This window comes from Sus scrofa, chromosome 10, assembly GCF_054392235.1.
Source record: "Sus scrofa isolate SSC_HxYL_T2T_F1_AM1 chromosome 10, Sscrofa_HxYL_maternal_Yorkshire_Landrace_v2.0, whole genome shotgun sequence".
Taxonomy (NCBI): domain Eukaryota; kingdom Metazoa; phylum Chordata; class Mammalia; order Artiodactyla; family Suidae; genus Sus; species Sus scrofa.
Genome location: NC_139392.1, coordinates 55,756,672 through 55,779,612, shown reverse-complemented (window position 1 = coordinate 55,779,612; position 22,941 = coordinate 55,756,672). Strand labels below are relative to the sequence as shown.

Genomic DNA, 22,941 nt, shown 5'->3' with positions numbered 1-22,941 from the left:
AAAGAAACCATTCCTGGAAAAAATAAAGCAGGGTGATTCAACTGAAGTGGAGTTAGAAAAGCACGAGGGAGAGAGTTCCCATCGTGGCTCAGCAGATTATGAAGCCGACTGGGATCCATGAGGACACAAGTTCGATCCCTGGCCTTGCTCAGTGAGTTAAGAATCTGGCATTATCGTGAGCTGTGGTGTAGGTCACAGATGTGGCTCAGATTGTGGTTGTGGCTGTGGCCTAGGCTGGCAGCTGCAGCTCTGATTCCACCCCTAGCCTGGGAATCTCCATATGCTGAGGGTTTGGCCCTAAAATGCAAAAAAGAAAGAAACCGCTCGTGATGGTAGTAAGCATCAAGCTTTTGCCCAGAGGATTTCTGCTGAAGCCTGAAGACTTCGGGCTTCTCCCTTCACAGCTTCAAGAGCCACCGGAGGACAGGACCTAAAGACGAGAGCTCCCCTCAAGATGAGGCGTCAAGAAGGGGAGGCCTGTAAAAGTTGACACCCCAAAGGGCTCTATCCTTGGCTAACACTAATAGGAAAGAAGCCTGCAATGAGATGAGGACAGCAAGAAAGCCCGTGTGTGGACTGGGGGATTCTTAACCACACGAGGTGATTGTGCAGGGATATAATTTGAACTCACATTTGCCATGTGATCCAAAAAACCCTGAAGAAGACAATCCACTTTATTAAAGGGGTCTGAGGCTGCAGAACCCGCGAGACTGGCAGAGGCCAACAAACTTAAAGTCCAACACAACGGCGACTAGGTCCTCAAAGACCTCTCCCAAATAAAGTTCCAAGCAAAGTAGAAGCTCACAGTTTAGAAGCACAAAACACACAAGAAAACAAAGTATCATGAGAATCTACAGAAACAAACACCCACAAAGTTTTCAGATACTGCTGTTGGGAGACATGGAGTATGAAACGACTCTGATATAGCTAGAGAAACAACAGATGTTTGAAAACATGAGCAAGGAACAACGTCCATAAAGCAAGAAATATGGGTCCATATTTTTCATTTCTAAACCTTCCAAACCGTTTACAAAAGAAAAATTAAAGAACAGCAGCTCCTGCTGTGGGGCAGAAGTTAAGGATCCAGGGTTGCCATAGCTGTGGTATTGGTCGCAGCTGCAGTTCAGATTTGATCCCTGGCCTTGGAACTTCCACATGCTGCAGATGCAGCCAAAAAAGAGAGAAAGAATAAACAGATAAGACACAGCTGAAGGCAAACTTTTTGGTTCAGTGAGTGGAGCAAAAGAATCTACATTTCTGAAGAATCTACAGTGCCTGGCACATAGCAAGTACACATACAAGGTGCTGTGGGGTTTTTTTGGCTCTAGTGTGCCAAAACCCTGATGGGGGATCTCAGCTTCCAGACCAGGCATTGAGCCTGGCTGCAGCAAGGAAACTGCCAAATCATAACCACCAGACCACCAGGGAGCTCCATGAAGAAAACATTTTTGAACTGGAAGATATTTTGAGGAAATTATTATCAACACAGACCAGAAATGCAAGACATGGGCATTCCCGTCATAGCTCAGTGGAAACGAATCTGACCAGCATCCATGAGGATGCAGGTTTGATCCCTGGCCTTGCTCAGTGGGTTAAGGACATGGCATTGCCGAGAGCTATGGTGTAGGTCACAGATGTGGCTGGGATCTGGTGTTGCTGTGGCTCTGATGAAGGCCAGCAGCTAGAGCTCCAATTCGACCCCTAGCCTAGGAACTTCCATAAGCTGTGGGTGCAGCCCTGAAAAGACAAAAAAAGAAAAATAAGTGCAAAACACAGAGAAGAGGGTAAGAGACATGAACAGAAGGAAAAGATCTAATATGCTTCCAATCTGATTTGAAGAAGGAATCAAAATGGACAGAAGTCTTCAAAGTGATGTTGGCTGGGATTTTCCAGAAGAATTAACTAGACTTGTCAGAAACTTAAAAAAAAAAAAAAAAAAAAAAGCCTGTTAGAATAATGTGATACACTGCGAATCAAGAGAGAAACCAATGGAACAGAAATAGAAAATCCAAAACTCAGAACCAGGTACACTGGTGTTCAACGATGGGAGCACCTCCAATCACTGACTTTGTTTTTGTTTGTTTGTTTTTGCCATTTCTAGGGCCACACCTGCGGCACATGGAGGTTCCCAGGCTAGGGGTCTAATCGGATCTGCAGCTGCCGCCCTACACCACAGCCACAGCAACGCAGGATCCTTAACCCACTGAGCAAGGCCAGGGATCGAACTCACAACCTCATGGTTCCTAGTTGGGTTTGTTAACCACTGCGCCACAATGGAACTCCTCCAATCACTGACTTTAGATGGTGATCTGAAATGGTGTTGGGGCAGCGGGAAAGACCTTCGGAAAAAGAAAATTGGAGCCCTGCACCGGAATACCTGAAACAAGTCCAATGAATTAAGAGATGTGCATGCAAAAGATGACAGGAGAGGATTCTGGAGAGATGGGGGAAGCAGTGGCGTCATTTTTGAATCTCCTCAGAGTCCCTAGACAAAGCAACTCATGTAACAACTCAAAAACTGGAGAACATGTACAATGAAGCGAGATGACAAGTCCTGCAGACCACAAAACCCAAGCTGTTAAAAACAAACTGTGGACAGCTACCCAGATGCTTGCAGCACCTGGAAAGAATATCGAGGGGAAGCAATGGAGCATCTGATGGATCTGAGAACACAGAAGCCCTACGAGCCAACAGGTGTACACCAGAAAGTGCCTGGGCCAACAGGAGACCTGCAACTGGAAGCTGGAGAGTGTGGCTACTCCCACAGCAGGCGACCAGTGTCCCCGGTAAAGACAAAGGAGCTGGTGGAGGCCGTGAGCTTCTGACACCAGCCCGCCAGTGCTCCTTTGTGGTCCTTCCCAGATGGAGAAAAAGACTTGTATGGAGTGGAAGCAGTGGCCAGGCAGGACCGGGCCAGGAGACAAAAGACCCGAGGGCTCAGACAGAAAGTGGCAAAGACCCCACCGGCCAAAGAAGATGGGACAATGAGAGCATCAAAAAGGACAATACACACAATGGAGACCCAACAAAGAGGTTCAAACCCTTCAGAGTATAAATGTATTTTTTAAGTGGTCACCTTCAGAGGATGAGAGGAAGCAATTCCTTATTGTGAAAACAGGTTAAATAAAAAGGAAGAAGCATTTGCCCTGCCTATGCTATGTGGACCATACCACTGACTTGTCCAGTCATAAAATTTTTCAGTTAACCAATGAAACAGGAATGGCTGAATTCACGGATCCCCTCTGGCTACCAGCTGGTGTCCTTTAGGAAATAGGAAGGAAAGAACACACTACACCGACCCATGAATCCACAACCAGGACCACTCAGACTACGGGAAATTCCAGGGCTGTGGTTTTTTTAACAGATGAGGGGAGGGAGGGAAGGAGAGAAGGATGAGGGTAGATGGATGCAGAGCGAACCTATAAAGAACCTTAAAGACATCAAAGTTAAGAAAATGGGCAAGAGTAAACTCTGGTCCAGTTTATCACTCAGGTGATAAACCATCAAGAAATCAAGGCCAACAGGCAAGGTCAGGATAGGCGTTCCTACAACAGGCGGCCAAGGTGCTCGGACAGGACAGGAAACGGAGAAGGGGCCTCTGGACAGCCAGCCGAGGTCTAGTTCTTGTCCAGAAAGGTGGAGGCGGGGGGCTACAAAGTGTTGACCTTCTAAAACCTCCTTCGTCTTGTGTGGTTTTCTGAATCTGTGTTACTTCATAACAGAACCGAAAGGACAATCTGAAAACGTACTAGATGAAGACATGGGTGACAGGAAAACCACGACTCCATGTCCAGAGGCCATAAAAGAAAAAACATAAAATTTTTTTCACATTGCAAAAAATAAATACATAAATAAGCAAAACCAAAACAAACTACAAGGCAAACAGCAACTTATGTCACAGATAAAGGCCAACTTGCCCAGCAGAGAAAGAGCTCCTGACAACTGAGAAACACCAAGAGTCTAAAGCAAAAACAATTTTTAAACAGGAAACCTTGAGTCCACAGTGATACTAAAACAAAACAAGTGAGAGAGAGAGAGTGTGTGTGTGTGTGTGTGTGTGTGTGTGTGTGCACGCGCGCGCTCACACGCACACATGCTGTGGTGACAAGGCCCCTAAAGAATGGCAGCTAATACAGGTGAAGAGTGACCACTTAGTCAGTGGTTTTCAATGGATGGCAAAGCATCCTCAAGATGATGTATTAGTACCCGGTGGGCCCCACCTCAACCAAAGATCAACCTGCCATTCTGTGCCTCCTGGTGTGAAGCTAGCAGATCACAACTGCAGCTGTAACATGTACAACCTGAATCCAACTACAGGGAGCTGACAAAACCAGAATCTGATCGCCCCACTGGCTGACTCTTCAAAAATTCAAAGTAATAATACAAAGCACTACTATAAAAAGTGTCCTGGGAGTTCCCGTTGAGGAGCAGTGGAAACGAATCCGACTGGTATCCATGAGGATGCGGGTTCCATCCCTGGCCTCGCTCAGTGGGTCGGGGATCCAGCGTTGCCCTGAGCTGTGGAGCAGGTCGAAAATGCGGCTTGGATCTGGCGTTGCTGGGGCTGTGCCGTAGGCCAGAAGTGCAGCTCCAATTGGACCCCTAGCCCGGGAACCTCCACGTGCTGCGAGTATGGCCCAAAAAGCGAAAAATAAAGTGTCCTGGAAGCTCTGCGCCTGTAGCGGGGCTGGCACCAGGCAGTGATGGAGCAGCGACCTGCATCTTGTTGGGGAATCCCTAAATGTCACTGAAGACAAATCCTCACCGACTCTGGAGGGCCGGAGCCCCCCATCACATCCGCGGACTTCCCAAAAGGTCTTCGGCGTGGCCTTCTCGACCCCTGGCCTCCCTCCACTGCCCCAACATCTGAAGAAGTCTTCAGACAATGGGTTATTTCCACCGTGACTACTGGGTTTTGGTATAGAAGCATCCCAAAAGTGAGGGACCGCAAAGCAGAAACAAAAGGGGACCCCCACCACCAAGGTGGCCGGAAATTACCATTGCCGTTTCTGTCGTTCCCCGCCAGGGCGGCCTGCTTGTCTCTTTCCGATTCTGCCTCGTTTTCATCCACGTTGTAGTCCTCATCTGTTCCCAGTTTCTGCGGGTCTCTCCCTGTAAAGTCAGAACACAGAGCCAGACAATAAAAGCTACATCATTTCTCTCTCGATGCCACGGGAACACCTGAGCCCAGGGACGAAGGTTACCCCAACCCTGGTTTAACCATCAGCCCTTTTCACTTCCTCTCCGGAAACGACACCGACTCGGGCACTTGGTTCCAGGGCGGATAACGGGGAGGGGTTCTCTGCATATACATGCCCCCCCTCCGACACTGAAGCTACATCAAAGCTGGCCCGAAATAAAGGGCTCTCTTCCAAGAGGGAAATAGGGTACCTAGCTACTCAGACCACAAGCTCCTAGGTTTTTAAAGGAACAGTCAACCAGGCACCTCAAGGTTAAAGGCACTGTGTTTTGCAAACAATCGGTGTCTGGTTAATAGATGTCTCTGTAGAATAGCTTGCGGCTCTGAGACAAGGACATGGAGTACCGATCGTGAGCCAAAGGATGAAATTTTCCATCGCACACACAGGATGGATCACTCACTACCACATTCATCTGTGGAGAAAACGGCAACCAGCAAAGAAAATCAGGACAGAATGCTCTCGAGAAACATGACCATGGGATTTGTTGTCAACATTTTATATCTCTTTACAGGTAGGTAAACAAAATCCTTTGTTTAGAAAAGCATCCGACTTTCAACCGTGGCTCAGTGGTTAATGAAGCTGACTAGTGTCCATGAGGTTGTGGGTTTGATCCCTGGCCTTGCTCAGTGGGTTAAGGATCCAGCGTTGCCATGAGCTGTGGTGTAGGTTGCAGATGCTATTCGGATCCTGTGTTGCTGTGGCTGTGGCGTAGGCCAGTGGCTATAACTCCAATTAGACCCCTAGCATAGGAACTTCCATATGTCTCAGGTGCAGCCCTAAAAAGCTAAAAAAATAAAATAAAATCATTAAAAATAAATAAATGGGGAAGTTCCCGTCGTGGCGCAGTGGTTAACGAATCCGACTAGGAACCATGAGGTTGCGGGTTCGATCCCTGCCCTTGCCCAGTGGGTTAACGATCCGGCATTGCTGTGAGCTGTGGTGTAGGTTGCAGACTCGGCTCGGATCCCGCGTTGCTGTGGCTCTGGCGTAGGCCGGGGGCTACAGCTCCAATTCAACCCCTAGCCTGGGAACCTGCATGTGCCGCGGGAGCGGCCCAAGAAATAGCAACAACAACAACAACAAAAAAGACAAAAGACAAAAAAAATAAATACATAAATAAATAAATGGAATTAAGCAAACTTTAGCAAATAAGGACACTCCTCACTTTGGCTACTCGATCAGGCCCAGAACACAGGTGTCTTCTGTCTAAACTGGCTTGGCCAGGACTGAAGTTTTCCCCATTTTAATATCCCAGGATATTCTGCCAATCTCAGTTTCCCACACTTTTCTTGAACAAAGAGAAAAAGTCAACCAACCAAACCAGGAAGGTGGGACTTCCACATCACTTCTCTGCAAACGCTCCAACAAGCAGGAGACGCCGCCTGTCTAATCCTTCCACCCACCCTTTCTACTTCGGTTCACCAGGCGACACTGCGGGAGGAGTATAGGCCCAAGATGGGGCATGGGTACTTGATGCCCAGCCCCCACCTCCAGCTGGAGCACCTTCAGCTCCTGGGAACGTTATTTCTCAAAGTCCAAGGGCTGGGCGTGCAGGGCTCCGCAGTCCTGCCTCCGGCTTGATAACGGAGACCAAACAAAATGAAGCACCAAACTGTGAGCTGCTGTGTGGTCAAGGGCACAGCTGCCTGTCCTGTGTCAGGAAGGAGTCTGAGAAGGCCGGTGCCCGGTGGACAGGGGGCAGCGGGCAGCCGGGGAGCCGCTCACCCACCTTCCTCGTCGGCTTCCTGCCCCTCCTCCTTCCTGTCGACGATGACCAACTGGTCCCGCTCGGGGCCCTCCAGGTCCTGGTCTTCCTGGCTTGCCAATGGGGCAGCCGGTGCCTGCGGGGTCCGGCCAACTTCTCCGGGTTCTCCACCCACGTCTCTGGCCTCGGCCCCGGCCTGCTCTTGGCCTGGATCCTGCGGCTGCCCCAGGGCATCCCTCTGCGCTGCCGCCGCCTCCTCCTCCTCGCTGGCAACCTGAATCTCCTTGGTTTCCTCTGTGCACAGAAGAGAGTTAGCAGCCACCTCACGAGCAATTAATTTAAGTAAAACCACCCAGAAGCCCTCGTACCCCTCAATCCCCAGAGCCTTCCCAAGGGCAGTGGACGGATGGCGTGACTGGATAATTTACTTCGTGACCTCAGCAGACTCCCAGCTTCTCTATGCCTGCAGCTCATCTTCAGAAGCACGAGGAAGAGGGAATGATTTAGAAAAAAAGGCCAAACTAAGTTATCTCAATAACAGCAACCAGCTACAAGCAGAGGAGGCTGAGCCACTGAGGCTGTTGGATGATCCCATCTGACTGAGATAAGCGCCGGGAGCCAGGGCCAGCTGCTCAGGACTCAGCCACTTCCCTGCATCCCACAGACCCACCAGCATCCTGAGCAAAGCCAAAGCCAGACCTCCATGTACAGAGCTGCCAAATAACAAGCGTGAGACAGCAGTAAGGCAGGGGAAGGGCCCCAAGGCCCAAGTTCAGATGCCCAGAAAGACATTCACCTGCCCCCCTCCCGCCCATTACTGAGCTCACAGTCAGCCGCCAGCAGCAACTCTGCCCTGTGTGTCTATACGGAACGAAGGACATGATCTGCTGCTATGGTTGTGTGGCCACAGGGCCCTGATGGGGGCTGAAATGAGTCACGGCCAAGCCTCACTCACCTTTCTCACCTTGTCTCTTCAAATCCAAAACCGCCTCAGCACTGGGCGCTGGCGTCCGGGGCTCACCGTTGCCGGGCGCACGTCCTCTCGCTTGGGACACCCCTGCCTGGGGTAGGTCTGCTTCCTGCGGTCTGGGCTGGGGCTGGTTGGGAGCTGGGAGCTGAAACAGAAGCACAGGCGCCCAGGGCAGGGTCTTTGTGACCAGAAACCTCCCATGACCCTGAGCAATGCAATGGACCACTCTGTCCTTCTGGCAAACAAGAGCACCAAGACCCTGAGCAATGCCTGGCTCTGCCCCCATCATCCCTGACCAGCTGGCATAAAGCAGACAATCTAAAGTCCAGATCACCCATATTAACAAGCAGCCAGAAGATCAACAAGGAAAAAGAAGACTTGAACAAGAGGACAAACCACCCAAACCACCTCTACAGAGCAGCCAGCCCAACAAGAGCAAAACACACACTCTTGTTAAGGGCACATAGACTGTTATCATACAGTGTCATAATGGAATGAAATTATACATCAGTAACAAAATGAAATTGGAGAAATTTACAAATATGTGGATATTACACACCATGCTCCTAAATAACGAACGGGCCGAAGAAATCACAAGGAACATTAGAAAAATACCTTGGGATTAACCTGGGAGTTCCCGTTGTGGCTCAGTGGTAATGAACCCAACTAGTATCCATGAGAATGCAGGTCTGATCACTGGCCCTGCTCAGTGGATTAAAGATCCAGCGTTGCCGTGAGCTGTGCTGCAGGTCACAGATGCAGCTTGGATCTGGTGTTGCTATAGCTATGGCGTAGCTATGGTATCCCTAGCCTGGGAACTTCCATATGCCACATGTGCAGCCCTGAAAAAAAAAAAAAAGCAAAAATTAAAATGAAAACACCATACACCAAACTTACGGAAGGCAGCTAAAGCAGTACTCAGAGGGAAATTCACAGCCCTATTATCAAGAAAAGAGACTGATCTCTGGACAACAACCTAATCTTCCACTTCAAGATACTTGAAAATGAAAAGCATACTAAACCTAAAGCCAGGAAAGACATACTCTAGATTAGAGCAGGAATGGATGACAAATGGAAGAGAAAACCAATAAAGAAAATCAATGAAACCGGAAGTTAGTTCTTTAAAAGCTCAACAAAACTGACAAAGCTTTAGCTAGATTAACTGAGAATAAAAAGACTGAAATTGGAGTTCCTGTCGTGGTGCAGTGGTTAATGAATCTGACTAGGAATCATGAGGTTGCGGGTTCAGTCCCTGCCCTTGCTCAGTGGGTTAACGATCTGGCATTGCCCTGAGCTGTGGTGTAGGTTGCAGACGCGGCTCAGATCCTGCGTTGCTATGGCTCTGGCATAGGCCAGGGGCTACAGCTCCAATTTGACCCCTAGGCTGGGAACCTCCATATGCCGCGGGAGCGGCCCAAAGAAACAGCAAAAAGACAAAAAAAAAAAAAAAAAAAAAAAGACTGAAATTACTGAAATAAAAACATGAAAGGGGATAACACTACCAATCTTACATAAACAAGTCTTATTACAAGCAAATACTGACAACTGTTTGCCAACAAGTTTGATAACTTAGCTGAAACAGACAAGTTCCCAGGAAGACAAAACTGATTCAAGAAGTAGAAAATCTGAGAAAACTTGTATAACAAGAGATTGAAGTCATAATTTAAAATTCCCCGCCGAAGGACTTCCCCTTGTGGTTCAGCAAAAACAAACCCAACTAGTATCCATGAGGATGCAGGTTTGAGACCTGGCCTCACTCAGTGAGTTAAGAATCCAGAACTGCTGTGAGCTGTGGCATAGACCACAGATGTGGCTTGGATCCGTGGTATTGCCATGAGTGTGGTGTAAGCTGGCAGCTGCAGCTCTGATTTGACCCCTAGCCTAGGAATTCCATATGCTGCGGGTGCGGCCCTAAAAAAAAAAAAAAAAAAAAAAAAGAAAAAGAAAAATATATCGGCATACCTTAACAACATTGCAGGTTTAGTTCCAAACCATCCCGATAAAATGAATACTGCATAAAGCAAGTCGCACAAATTGTTTGAATTCCTAGTGCACATAAAACTGGTGTTTTTGGAGTTCCCGTTGTGGCGCAGTGGTTAACGAATCCGACTAGGAACCATGAGGTTGCAGGTTTGATCCCTGGCCTTGCTCAGTGGGTTAAGGATCTGGCGTTGCCATGAGCTGTGGTGTAGGTCGCAGACACGGCTAGGATCCCGTGTTGCTGTGGCTCTGGTGTAGGCTGGTGGCTAGAGCTCCAATTCGAACCCTAGCCTGGGAACTTCCACATGCTGCAAATACAGCCCTAAAAAGGAAATAAATTTAAAAATTAAAAAAAAAAGAATTGCCAAAATGTGACACAGAGACATGACACGAGCAAACGCTGTTGGAAAAATGGAGCCAATACACTTCCTCAGCATAGGGCTGCCACAAGCCTTCAACGTGTTCAAAAAAAAAAAAAAAAAAAAAATCCAAGAAGCACACTAAAATGAGGTATGCCTGCACAGCTAACATCAAACGTAACTGTGAAAGATTTAGGACTTTCCCCTGTGATCAAGGACAAGGATAGCTACTCTCACTTTTTGGTTTTGTCTTTTTTTTTTTTTTTTTTTTTGGTCTTTTTAGGGCCACACATGGGGCATATGGAGGTTCCCAGGCTTGGGGTCAAATTTGAGCTACAGCTGCAGGCCTGCACCACAGCCACAGCAACACGGGATCCGAGCCATGTCTGCAACCTACACCACAGCTCACAGTGGTGCTGGATCCCTAACCCACTGAGCAGGGCCAGGGATCAAACCTGTGTCCTCATGGATGCTAGTCAGATTCATTTCCACTGAACCAGGATGGGAACTACTTTTTTTGTTTTGTTTTGTCACCACTTCCATTGGACATTATACTGCAGGTTTTAGCCAGAGCTATTTAATAAGCAATAGAAAGAATTAAAATGCATCCGAATTGGAAAAGATGCAAAAGTATCTCTTATTTTTAGATGACATAATCCTGTATACAGAAAATCCTAAAGAATCACAAAAAAACCCATTCAAATAAGTTCATTAAAGTTGTAAGACACAAAATTAATATAAAAAATGAACTGTATTTTTATGCACAAGCAATAAACAGTTTGAAAATGAAAATAACAGGAATTCCCATTGTGGCGCAGTGGAAACGAATCCGACTAGGAACCATGAGGTTGTGGGTTCGATCCCTGGCCTCGCTCAGTGGGTTAAGGATCCGGCATTGCCGTGAGCTGTGGTGTGGGTCACAGACGTGGCTCGGATCCCGCATTGCTGTGGCTCTGGCGAAGGCCGGCGGCTACAGCTCCGATTCGACCCCTAGCCTGGGATCTTCCATATGCTACAGGAGTGGCCCTAGAAAAAGCAAAAAGACAAAAAAATAAAGATTCCCCAGAAGGGTCCATGCAGCACTTTCACGGGCTGTGTGGACCAAGAAGCAGCCTGACAGCACAGGCTCTGATCAGCTCCATCACTGTCTAGGTGCTGTGAACTTGGGACAGTATTTAACCATCTCCGTGGGGCTCAGAGCCCTCCAAACAGGAAAGCAGTCACAATTCTCACCCACAGTGGCTGTGAGCTTTAAATGAAGCAATCCCCTTAAAGCCGCGAGCACAGGGCCGCGTCTGGAGGCCAGCAGACGTGGTCAGAGTCCCCTCATCCAGGGACCAGGCTGTTGTGTCTCAGGGAACAAGAGCAAACCAGGTGGCAGATAGGGACAAAATGCCCGAGGAGAGGAGAGGAAGACCTTTGGGAGCTCCTTGGGGGAAAAACCCAGGGTTACCTGCTGACTTGGGTCCTTCTGTTCACTCAGGTCCCTGGAAGCTGCAGCTTCGTTCCCCTTTTTGGTGACTTCTTCTATGCGTTCTTCACACTGCTCCTTCACCTCCTTCATCTGACTGATGCACTGGTTCCTTTGAACATGAAAGAAAGGACAAGAAAGCACGATGATGTGGAGATGTGTCCACACAGGCAGACTGTCCCTGCTGGGACTGCAGAATCCACTCCTGGAAGAGGCTGGTCTCGTTCCTGCTTCCCGCACTTCCTCTGAAGAGGACACTGAGGCACGGCAGCAAGGGTGGTTCTAGTTATGACATGACAAGAAAGGAGTTCCCATTGTGGCTCAGCAGGTTGAGGACACAACACAGTGTCTGTGAGGACACAGGTTCCATCCCGGGCCCCACTCGGGGGGTTAAGGATCCAGTGTTGCCGTGACCTGTGGTGTAGGCCAACTCAGATCTGGTGTGGCTGTGGCATAGGCCAGCCGCTGTAGCGCCGATTCGACCCCACAACCTCCATGTGCCACAGATGCAGCCCTCAAAAGACGGAAAAAAAAAAAAAAAAAAAAAGATGATGACTCTGAAAGGTGAAGAGTAGAAGGCTGACTGGCTAAGAACCTCAGGACCTAGAACAACCAGGTGGTGTCACTGGAGAGTATGTGGGAAGCTGCGTCTCTATCCCTGCCTGACCCTAGGGGGTTCCCCTTTCTCTCCCCACATGGTGGCATCCAATGAGCCAGGGCTTTCACCACCACCACCAGAGGCTTCAAAGATCAAGCAAAGTCAAGAAACAGGAAGATGGGAGTTCCTGTTGTGGCTCAGCAGAAACAAATCTGACTAGGATCCATGAGGACTCGAGTTCAATTCCTGACCTCACTCAGTGGGTTGAGGACCACAGTTCCCATGAGCTGTGGTGTAGGTCACAGAAAAAGACAAAAAAAAAAAAAAAAACAGGAAGATCTCAAATTGATTGAAAAGAGACAACAGATACCAAACCAACCTGACAGAGAAGTTAAACTTATCTGACAAGATTTTAAAGCAGCCACCACAAAAATGTTTCAATGAGTAATTAAAACATGTGTTTTTTTTTTTCCCCTGCTTTTTTAGGGCCACACCCGAGGCATATGAGTTCCCAGGCTAGGGGTCAAATTGGAGCTGCAGCTGTCAGCCTACACCACAGCCACAGCAACGCAAGATCTGAGCCGTGTCTGCGACCTACACCACAGCTCACAGCAACGCCGGATCCTTAACCCACTGAGTGAGGCCAGGGATTGAACCTGCAACCTCATGGTTCCTAGTCAGATTCGTTTCCAATGCGCCACAAAGGGAACTCCAAAACATGCTTGAAACAAACAAAAAACTACTCTCAGAAAAGAAAGAAAAAATCTGAGCAAAGAAAGAGTAGATATGAAGCTGCAGCAACTGGAAATTTAATGCCATTACCAAAATCTACAAACTCAGAGGAAGAAAGAATCAATGAACTGGAAGGCAGAATAAAAGAAAGACGTTACCCAATCAGAATACAGAAAGGAGCTGGGGGCGGGGCATAGCTTCATGGACCCATGTGACTATAAGAAAACACCCTACATTCATGTCATCAGAGTCTGTGAAACAGATTTTCCCAGCAAGCCCCACATGACTAGTCCCCTTCACACCCACCCTCCACATAACTTGCTCCCGTTGGGGATCATCCTGTACTGTCTGCCCTGCCCAGATCACTCTGGCCTCCCCAAGGTCTCTTCCTTTCTTCACGTGTCCTAATCTCCCTTCTCTATTCCTTATCGTGTAGGACTCAATTCTAAGTGGCCTTGCCTAAGAAGCCTTTTTTGATGATAGTAGACAAGCACTGATAAAAAACGATCTAGTTTAATAAACGGTATTTAGGCGTTCCTGTTGTGGCACAACAGAAATGAATCCGACTAGTAACCATGAGGTTGAGGGTTCGAACCCTGGCCTCGCTCAGTGGGTTAAGGATCCTGTGTTGCTGTGGCTGTGGTGTAGGCCAGCAGCTGTAGCTCTGATTCGACCCCTAGCCTGGGAACCTCCATATGCCTAGGGTGCGGCCCTCAAAAGACAAAAGACCTAAGGGGAAAAAAAAAAGAGGAAAGAAAAAGAAACAGTATTTAAAGGCACTTTCAAAAAGTGTCAAAGTTAGCATTGGGTGTGGCTGTAGGTGAAACAAGCCAAAAGAGAGCAGTTTATTTTTTTCCTTACATAAAAGAAGTCTGGATGTAAATAATCCAGGGCTAGTTTGGCAGCTCTGAGACATCAAAAGTCCAGGCTTCTCAGAGTTCTTGTTGTAGCTCAGCAGGTCATGGACCCAATCACCATGGGTCCAGCAGGACACAGGTTCAATCCCTTGCCTCACTCAATAGGTAAGGATCCACTGCTGTGGCTGGCAGCTGCAGCTCCAAATTGACGCCTGGCCCAGGAACTTACATACGCTGGAGGTGCAGCCATTAAAAAAAAAAAAAAAAAAAAAAAATCCAAGCTTCTCTTTCTGTTTCAATATCTTAGCATTGGCTTCTAGCCCCAAGATTATCTCATGATCTAGGGTGGCTGCTGCTGCTCCAGCCATCTTGTGTGAAGCCCAGGCAGCAGGAAGGAAGGAGGAGGGGAGCTAAAGGAAAGGGACAAGCATTGGACTGTGTTTATTTTCAGAAGACTTTCTCTACACCCCGCCCCACAGTTTCCTCCCCGCACTGGCCAGAACTTAGTCATCTGGCCATACCTAACTGCAAGGAAGGATTAGAAATGTAGTATTTTTTCTGGAGAAAAAAGATGAATGGCTTTGGATAAGTACTGACCGGTCTTTGCCACAGGCAGTTTCAAAAATGTCTTGAGTCACAAAACACTGTGATAAAAATAATTAAATAGAGTCTCAGGCTGAGAACATAACCCATTACATACTCTTCTGTTAATTTCAGGAGATTAGAGGTGGAGACAGCAGAATGAATTCATGTTTAATTTAGATACAGATGGGTATTATTTATCAATATCGAGCACCCAATCATATATCTCTGCTCTGACGTCTGAGAAGGCCTAGTAGCAATGACACCCTAGTATCAACAGGCACAGCTAATACCCAGATCTTGGTCTTGGTTTCTTTTTTTTTTCTTTTGGCCACATCCATGCACTATGGAAGTTCCCAGGCCAAGGACTGAACCCAAGCCACAAGAGTGACCCATGCCACTGCAGTGATGACACCAGATCCCTAAACCACTGCAGCACAATGGAACTCTGAGATGCTGGTTTCTTTTCTTTTTCTTTTTTTTAGGGCTGCACTCACAGCATATGAAGGTTCCCAGGCTAGGGGTCGAATCAGAGCTACGACTACCCACCTACACCACAGCCACAGCCACACCAGATCCAAGCCAAATCTGCTCCCTACACCACAGCTCACAGCAATGCCAGATCCTTAACCCACTGAGCGAGGCCAGGAATCAAACCTGCAACCTCTTGGTTCCTAGCCGGATTCGTTTCCGCTGCGCCATGACAGGAACTCCTTGGTTTCTAATACCATTCTCCGATAAAAACAACAAGAACTCCTTGGAGAAATGGTTGACTAGTTGGTTCTAGGACAGGGACAAGAAATATTTAAAAATGAGCCTGGAGCATTTTTTGACGCCAGAGTGTAAAAAAGTGATTTAAAAAAAGGAAGGGGGTGCAAACCCACACTACCAGGGATATGTCCCATTTGATAAAGAAATCAAGTGAGAGTTCCTAATGGTCAAAGCTGAAAAAGTTGGAGGAAAAAAAATACAATAAAATAGTACTGGGTTATAACCCAAAATATAAAATAAATACCCATGAGTCCACACTAATATATATAATTAGATAAGAAGAGTCAAATCTCTGTGCAGGAAAATTCCTATTTATATAGACACTGCCCTTAGGGATGTGACGCCTAAGTCCCTAATCTTTGAGTGCAGCCTAAACATAGTGAATTTCTTCCAAATATTACAGCTCAGGGGGGAGAAAGGAAACAGAGTAACTTGATAGTGAAGAAACCTGACAAACATCACCTCTGTCAGGTGCTCAACAGTGATAAGTCACATTGAGAGTAAGCACCCGTGACGTGAAGGCACACTGATGGCCCCATACCTCTGTGGCCTTCCTCCCCCATAATGTGTTGCTCCACTTACACCATGAGCAAAACATCAGATGAATCCCGAGTGATGGATGTTCTACAAAATACCTGACTGGGATACTGCTCAAAACTAGCAAGATCATAAGACATGAGTAAAGCCTGAGAAACTGTCACAGCCAAGAAGCACCTAAGGAACATAATGAATAAACATATACCTGGAATAGAAAAAGGGCATTAGGGAAAAACTGAGAACTTGTGAATCAAGTATGAACGTCTGCTGGTAAGTAGCTATATGTATCTAATAAGTAGCTATACATATCTAATATTGTATCTAATTGTGACAAATACATAGAACATAAAGTGTCAACAAGAGGAAAAGTGGTGTTGGGTCTACAGGGAGGCTCTGTACTCTCTCTGCCAGAAGTCCATATATCTGACACTGTTCAAAAATTTTTAATTTATTTTTTAAAAAATAAAAATTGGTCACTACTGTGGCTTAGGTCCCTGCTGTGGCACAGCTTCAATCCTGGCCCAAGAACTTACAAATGCCATAGGCATGACCCCCCCCAAAAAAAAAAAAAAAAAAAATGGAGTTCCCGTCGTGGCTCAGTGGTTAACGAATCCGACTAGGAGCCGTGAGGTTGCGGGTTCAATCCCTGGCCTTGCTCAGTGGGTTAAGGATCTGGCGTTGCCGTGAGCTGTGGTGTAGGTCACAGACGCGGCTCGGATCCTGTGTTGCTGTGGCTCTGGCGTAGGCCGGCGGCTATAGCTCCAATTCAACCCCTAGCCTGGGAACCTCCCATATGCCACGGGAGCGGCCCAAGAAATGGCAAAGACAAAAGATAAAATAAAATAGAAAATAAAAATTGAACTGAAGGACAGCCAATTGCTGTCAGAGTTACTGTTGGGATGTACAATGTGATGCAGCCTGAGCTCGCAATGAGGTGTTTTGAGACACTGCTTCAGCTTCCTGCCTGGAATTTATTTTATGGGTATTTCAAGTGTCAGGACTATAAAGTAATTGAGAAAACTACCCACTTATACAAATAAGGAAGTTAGAAATAACAAGTGATGGTGAGGATATGGAAAAAAGGGAACCCTCATACACTGTTAGTGGGAATACAGACTGGTGTAGCCAATGGGAAAACAGTATGGAATTTTCTCAAAAAACCTAAAAATAGAAGCATCATATGACCCAGCAACTCCACTCCTGGGTACATATCCAAAAAATGCCAAAAACGCTAATTCAAAAATTATAGGCACCCCAATGTTTACGGCAGCATTATTTACAATGCCAAGATATGGAAGCAACCTGATGGATGAGTGTCCGTCAAGAGAGGAATGGATAAAGAAGATGTGGTATATACAATGGAATACTATTCAGCCATGAAAAGAATGAAATAATGCCCTTTATAGCAACATGGATTGGAGGGCATTATGCTAAGTAAAATAAATCAGACAAAGACAAATGTATGACATTACATAAACATGAAACGAAAAAATACAACAAACCAATGAATATAACAAAAAAGAAGGAGACTCTCAGATGTAAACAAACCAGCAGTACCAGTGGGAAGGATGAGGGGGACAAGGGGGAGTGGGAGGTACAAACTTTTTGGGTGTAAGACAGGCTCAAGGATGTATTGTACAACATGGCGAAAAGAGCCGATGTTTTGTAATAATTGTTAAGTGGAAAGGAACCTTTAAAAATTGTGTAAAAATTTTAATTTTAAAAATATTTCCAGAAAAAAAGCAAATAATAAATAACAAATAAGGAAGCTAGGAGGTGACCTGACTGACACTTACCAGAGTCATAGAGAAAGTGATAAAGCTGAAACCAGAAGCGAAACTAAGGCTTCCTGAGGACAGTGCTCTCTCTACCCCACGGCCACCTCTCTGGAGCTGCAGGCACTTCAGAGCCGAGTGTAAGGACACTCAACCTTTAACCCATATATAATAACTCTTTAGTTCAAGAGACTTACTGGGTCACACACACACACACACACACACACACAAGGGCACAGAAATAACAAAAGACAGAGCTCTTGATCTTAGACAGCTTATCTATAGATCAAGAGAAGAGAAAACCTGGTGGAAAAATTCATTGAAATAAAATTCTCACAGACCTGAAAGTCACAGGGGGGTAGAATAGTACACAGGAGCCTAAACAGGGGCAGGGAAATCCTGAAAGAACAAAATGTCTCCAATTCATCCTCATCAAACAATTCCCTAGAAGCTCAGGACTGGCAATGAGCAGGTGCACAGCCCGTTACCCAAAGCTATAAATCAACAAAAGAGAAATACTGTTTCCACCTGCTCTCAGTCCTGCCAAAATCAAGTACAAAGGGCCTTGCAGATGAAGGTCAGCTTTCCACATTCCGGCTCCACAGCAGTAAGGGGACAACCTCAGGAAGAAGCTCAAATTCTGAGACACTGGTTGTGCAGATCATATTACTTCCTGACGTCCTCAGACTGGCTTTTTCTTAAACACACATGGTTAAACATTCAGGCACAAACCAGAGCTAAAATGTAGATTATTCTAATTGGTGCAACTGATGGCCAGAGTATCATTAACAGGATGCGCTCAGTACGGGAATCTATCCCAGGGTGTGACCTGATCACCAGATCAAGGATCATCAGAGTACAGCCGTCCTCAGTACGGTGAGTCATTGGTTCCAGGACCCCCAAGGACACCAAAATCCAGGGAGACCCAAGTCCCTTATATAAAAGGCAAGTACAGTCAGCCCTCCGAGTCTGTGGGTGCAGAACCACAGTTGCGCATCCACAAATACAGAGAGCCGACTGTGTTACTATTACATACCAGTACCAGCATTTGAAAAACGCTATTTCCCGGAGTTCCTGTTGTGGTGCAGTGGTTAACAAATCCGACTAGGAACCATGAGGTTGCGGGTTCGATCCCTGCCCTTGCTCAGTGGATTAACGATCCGGCATTGCCGTGAGCTGTGGTGTAGGTTGCAGACACGGCTCGGATCCTGCATTGCTGTGGCTCTGGCGTAGGCCAGTGGCTACAGCTCCAATTCGACCCCTAGCCTGGGAACCTCCCATATGCCGCGGGAGCGGCCCAAGAAATGGTTAAAAAAAAAAAAAAAAGACCAGAAAAATGCTATTTCCCCGTGGGGATGAGATGGTGAGTTCACATGACACACCCACTCTGAGTGCTCTGGGGAGCAGGGCTGCGGGGTGTTTGGACTGAACAGTAATCACGAGTCTGGCATGGGTGCAGGAGTAGGAACTAGGGTAGTGTGCGGACTCTGATATTACAGAAGGAACACTAATTTGTGCACCAAGAGACCTAGCCTTGCCATCGGTTTTTTCATTCTCACACTGCCCTCTATAAAAGGATTAGACAAGAGAGGGTAATTTGGGAGGCGGGGGGCAGGGGGGCACGACAGCAGCATGCAGAATTTCCCAGACCAGGGACTGAACCTGAGTCACTGCTTAACCAGAGCCACTGCAGTGACAATACTGGATCCTTAACCCGCTGAGCCACCAGGGAACTCCTAGAGAGGGTGTTTTGGTGAGGCACATGCAGGCGTGCTTTAGCAGTCCCTCAACTTGATGATACAAGTTCATGCATATGTCCATTTATAAATACGCTGACAAGGACTCCATACCTTGTATTGGGTTCTCCAAAAGGGTCTATAATCCAAAGAAAGATGGGAAAAACTCTTTCCAGCTTTCAACATTTTATGAATATCATCCCCAGGAGGCATCCTGTATCTGGTACAAGGTTTAGGACCCAACTAATAAAACAGACGCCATCAGAGTTTTCAATTTACATCAACCCCCTAAGAGACAAAGAGTGTGCCCAGCGCGGCCGCCAGGTTTGAGCCTTCTGCTCGCTGCCTGTCTGAACGCTCCAAAGCGAGAGCAGAGCTGCCCTCCCAGCCCTGCCCAGTTCCAGGGAGGTCAAAGTCTTCTGGGTCAGCAGTTACCAAGTGAGGCTGTTAATGGCTTATTGTATTTCTATTCGTGGAAGGAAGGAAAACAGGTGCGATAAGGTATCTTTCAAGTATGAATAATATTAAGACGACAACATTTCACTTTGGTCTGAATGCTCTCCACTGATTACCAGCCTAACTCAGGCTTGAGCCCTCAGCCTTTGGTGCCCGGGGCCATACATCTTTATTGTGGGAGGAGCCCTGTGCTTTGCAGGACACTTAGCACATCCCTGGCCTCTGCCCACAATATGCCTCTATCCACAGCTCCTTGGAGTTGTGACAACCAAAAATGTTCTTGAGACACGCCCAAGGTCACCTGGAGGCAAAATCACCATCCACTGAGAACCACTGGCCTAGGTGAGTAAGAGTCCATATCCATATTACCTAGTGATACTTCCTTTGCATTTTTATGGCTTCCTTGTTTTAATGGTATTTTTTTAAAGAGATCAGAAAGATCTATATCAATAGAAGGACATCAGAATTCTTATAAGGGCAATGGGTATGAGGTGACCTACACTGCTGTTGACCAGATGGCTTAAAATCCTTTCAGGAGGTAATCTGGTGGAGTTCCTGTCACGGTGCAGTGGTTAACCAATCCGACTGGGAACCATGGGGTTGCGGGTTCGATCCCTAGCCTTGCTCAGTGGGTTGAGGATCTGGCACTGCTGTGAGCTGTGGTGTGGGTTGCAGACATGGCTCGGATCCCACGTTGCTGTGGCTCTGGCGTAGGCCAGCAGCTATGGCTCCGGTTCAACCCCTAGCCTGGGAACCTCCATATGCCATGGGAACGGCCCAAGAAATGGCAAAAAGACAAAAAAAAAAAAAAAGGTAATTTGGCAATTCATACCAACTGACACAAATAATCCAAAATGATAATTTTCTTTTTGTCCTTTTTTTAGGGCTATGCCACAGCCACAGCAATGCCAGAACTGAGCCGCGTCTGCAACCTACAGCACAGCTCACCGCAACACCAGATCTTTAACTACTGAGCAAGGCTAGGAATCGAACCTGCATCCTCATGGATACTAGTTGGATTCATTTATGCTGAGCCACGACAGGAACTCCAAAAAATAATAACTTTTAAAAGTTATATGCATTGGAATTCCTGTGTGGCTCAGCGGGTTGGTGTTTTCACTACAGTGGCTCAGGTTGCTGTTGTGGCATGGGTTTGATCTCTGGCCTGGGAACTTCCGCATGTCACGGGTGTGGCCAAAAAAAATAGTTATGTGCCTTGATTTTAGGGCATTTTGTAATAACCAAGACTTAGAAGTAACCTAAATATCCAACAGATAAACAGTCAATTAAACTTGGTACTTCCAGGAGTTCCCATCATGGCTCAGTGGTTAACGAATCCGACTAGGAGCCGTGAGGTTGCAGGTTCAATCCCTGGCCTTGCTCAGTGGGTTAAGGATCTGGCGTTGCCATGAGCTGTGGTGTAGGTTGCAGATGCGGCTCGGATCCTGCGTTGCTGTGGCTCTGATGTAGGCCAGCAGCCACAGCTCTGATTAGACCCCAAGCCTGGGAACCTCCATATGCCGCAGGAGCAGCCCTAAGCCCTAGAAAAGGCAAAAAGACAAAAATAAAAAATAAAAAAAAAATAAATAAACTTAGTACTTCAACATTATGGAGTAGTGAATATTTTGAATATTTTAAAACAATAGGGACTTTTATATACACATTACACAAGAAAATAATGAAAATTTTAATAGCAACTGGAGTTCCCTAGTGGCTCAGCAGGTTAAGGACCTGGTGTCATCACTCCCATGGCTCAGGTCACTGCTGTGGCAAGGGTTCAGTCCTCGGCCCAGGAACCTCTACATGCTGTGTGTGCAGTCAAAAATATATATATATATATTTTTAATGATGACTGCAATTATGTAAAAATTTCGTATGAAATTGGGCAGGGACTAAAGAGAAGTCAGTCAAATAAAAAAAAAGTAGGCTGGAGTCATGGGCTGCTGGTTGTAATCCCAAACTTTTTTTCGTGAAGTTATACTGTTTTTATGAGGGAGGCAAGGAGGGGGAAAATATATAGACTACGACTTCATTGCCAACCCTCTAAATTGGTTTCACTCTCTTACTAAGAGGTTTAGCTAAACTTTTTAAAAGTTGCTTTGTTTTCAGCATAAACATACTCAAAGAAGTATGTAATTTTTATATGTGACTACATTTATCAGCTTAAAACAGACTGTCATAACGAGATCTAATACAGTTTGGTGACTAGAGACAGTAACAATGTATACAGTCAATAATAATGTGTACATATATATATACACACACACACACATATATATATGTATACTTTTTTTTTTTTTTTTGGCCGTGGTGTGCAGCGACTTCACGTGGGATCTCAGTTCCCAGACCAGGAACTGAACCTGCGCCACAGTGGTGAAATCACTGAACCCTAACCACCAGACCACCAGGGAACTCTCGATGATAATGTATTTTATACTTACAATTTGCTAAGAAAGTCGATCTTAAGTGATCTCACCAGATATACCAAAAAGGTAAGACAAGAGATTATGGGTGGTTAATTACCTTGCCTGGGAGCATTATTTCACAATGCACAGGTATATCAAAACAAGTTTTATACCTTAGATACCTGCAATGATTATTTGTCAGTCATAGCTCAATAAAGCTGAAAAAATAAAAGTACTCCATTCTCACTGCAGAAAATTGGGAAAGACACTTAAGTCTCAAGAAAACAAAATGTCCACAAGGCCAACACCCACTGATAAAGCCTATTCCTATTACACCCAAACTCCTTTTAGTTGATGAACTTACTTAGGTCACACATGAGCACTTCTGAAACACATTTTTAAAGGCTTTAGAGGGCAGTTCCCATTCTGGCACAGTGGAAACGAATCCGACTAGGAACCATGAGGTTGCCGGTTCAATCCCTGGCCTCTCTCAGTGGGTTAAGGATCTGGCGTTGCCGTGGGCTGTGGTGTAGGTTGCAGACATGGCTCAGATCCCGAGTTGCTGTGGCTCTGGTGTAGGCCAGCAGTTACAGCTCTGACTTGACCCCTAGTCTGGGAACCTCCATATGCTGCAGTGCGGCCCTAAAAAGACAAAAAAATAAAATAAAGGATTTAGAGTATTGTCTTAACCAGGACACCTGCACTTCATGGAGTTGTCAGGTGTCTTAAGGTATACTGAGTTAAGTCATTTTCTGCTAAGGAGAACTGCCCTCTTGTAAGAGGGGTCCACTGGCTAATACTTTTCC

General features: G+C 46.4%; 1 protein-coding gene across 11 annotated transcripts in view; it reads right to left on the bottom strand.

The window, feature by feature from the left end:
• GOLM1 (golgi membrane protein 1) overlaps window positions 1-22,941 on the bottom strand; it is a 101,330-nt gene that overhangs the window by 3,860 nt on the left and 74,529 nt on the right. For 4 of the 11 annotated variants that reach the window (XM_084979786.1, XM_021064635.2, XM_021064634.2 and 1 more), the window contains exons 6-9: window positions 11,669-11,798; window positions 7,862-8,021; window positions 6,931-7,200; window positions 4,999-5,112 (exon numbers count right to left, since the gene is read on the bottom strand). In XM_084979786.1, the coding sequence (XP_084835912.1) occupies window positions 4,999-5,112; window positions 6,931-7,200; window positions 7,862-8,021; window positions 11,669-11,798 (674 nt within the window). Of the gene's footprint in view, window positions 1-4,998; window positions 5,113-6,930; window positions 7,201-7,861; window positions 10,344-11,228; window positions 11,799-22,941 lie in introns of those variants that run through there. The other 7 variants (XM_084979787.1, XM_021064636.2, XM_084979784.1 and 4 more) reach the window with 4 other exon arrangements.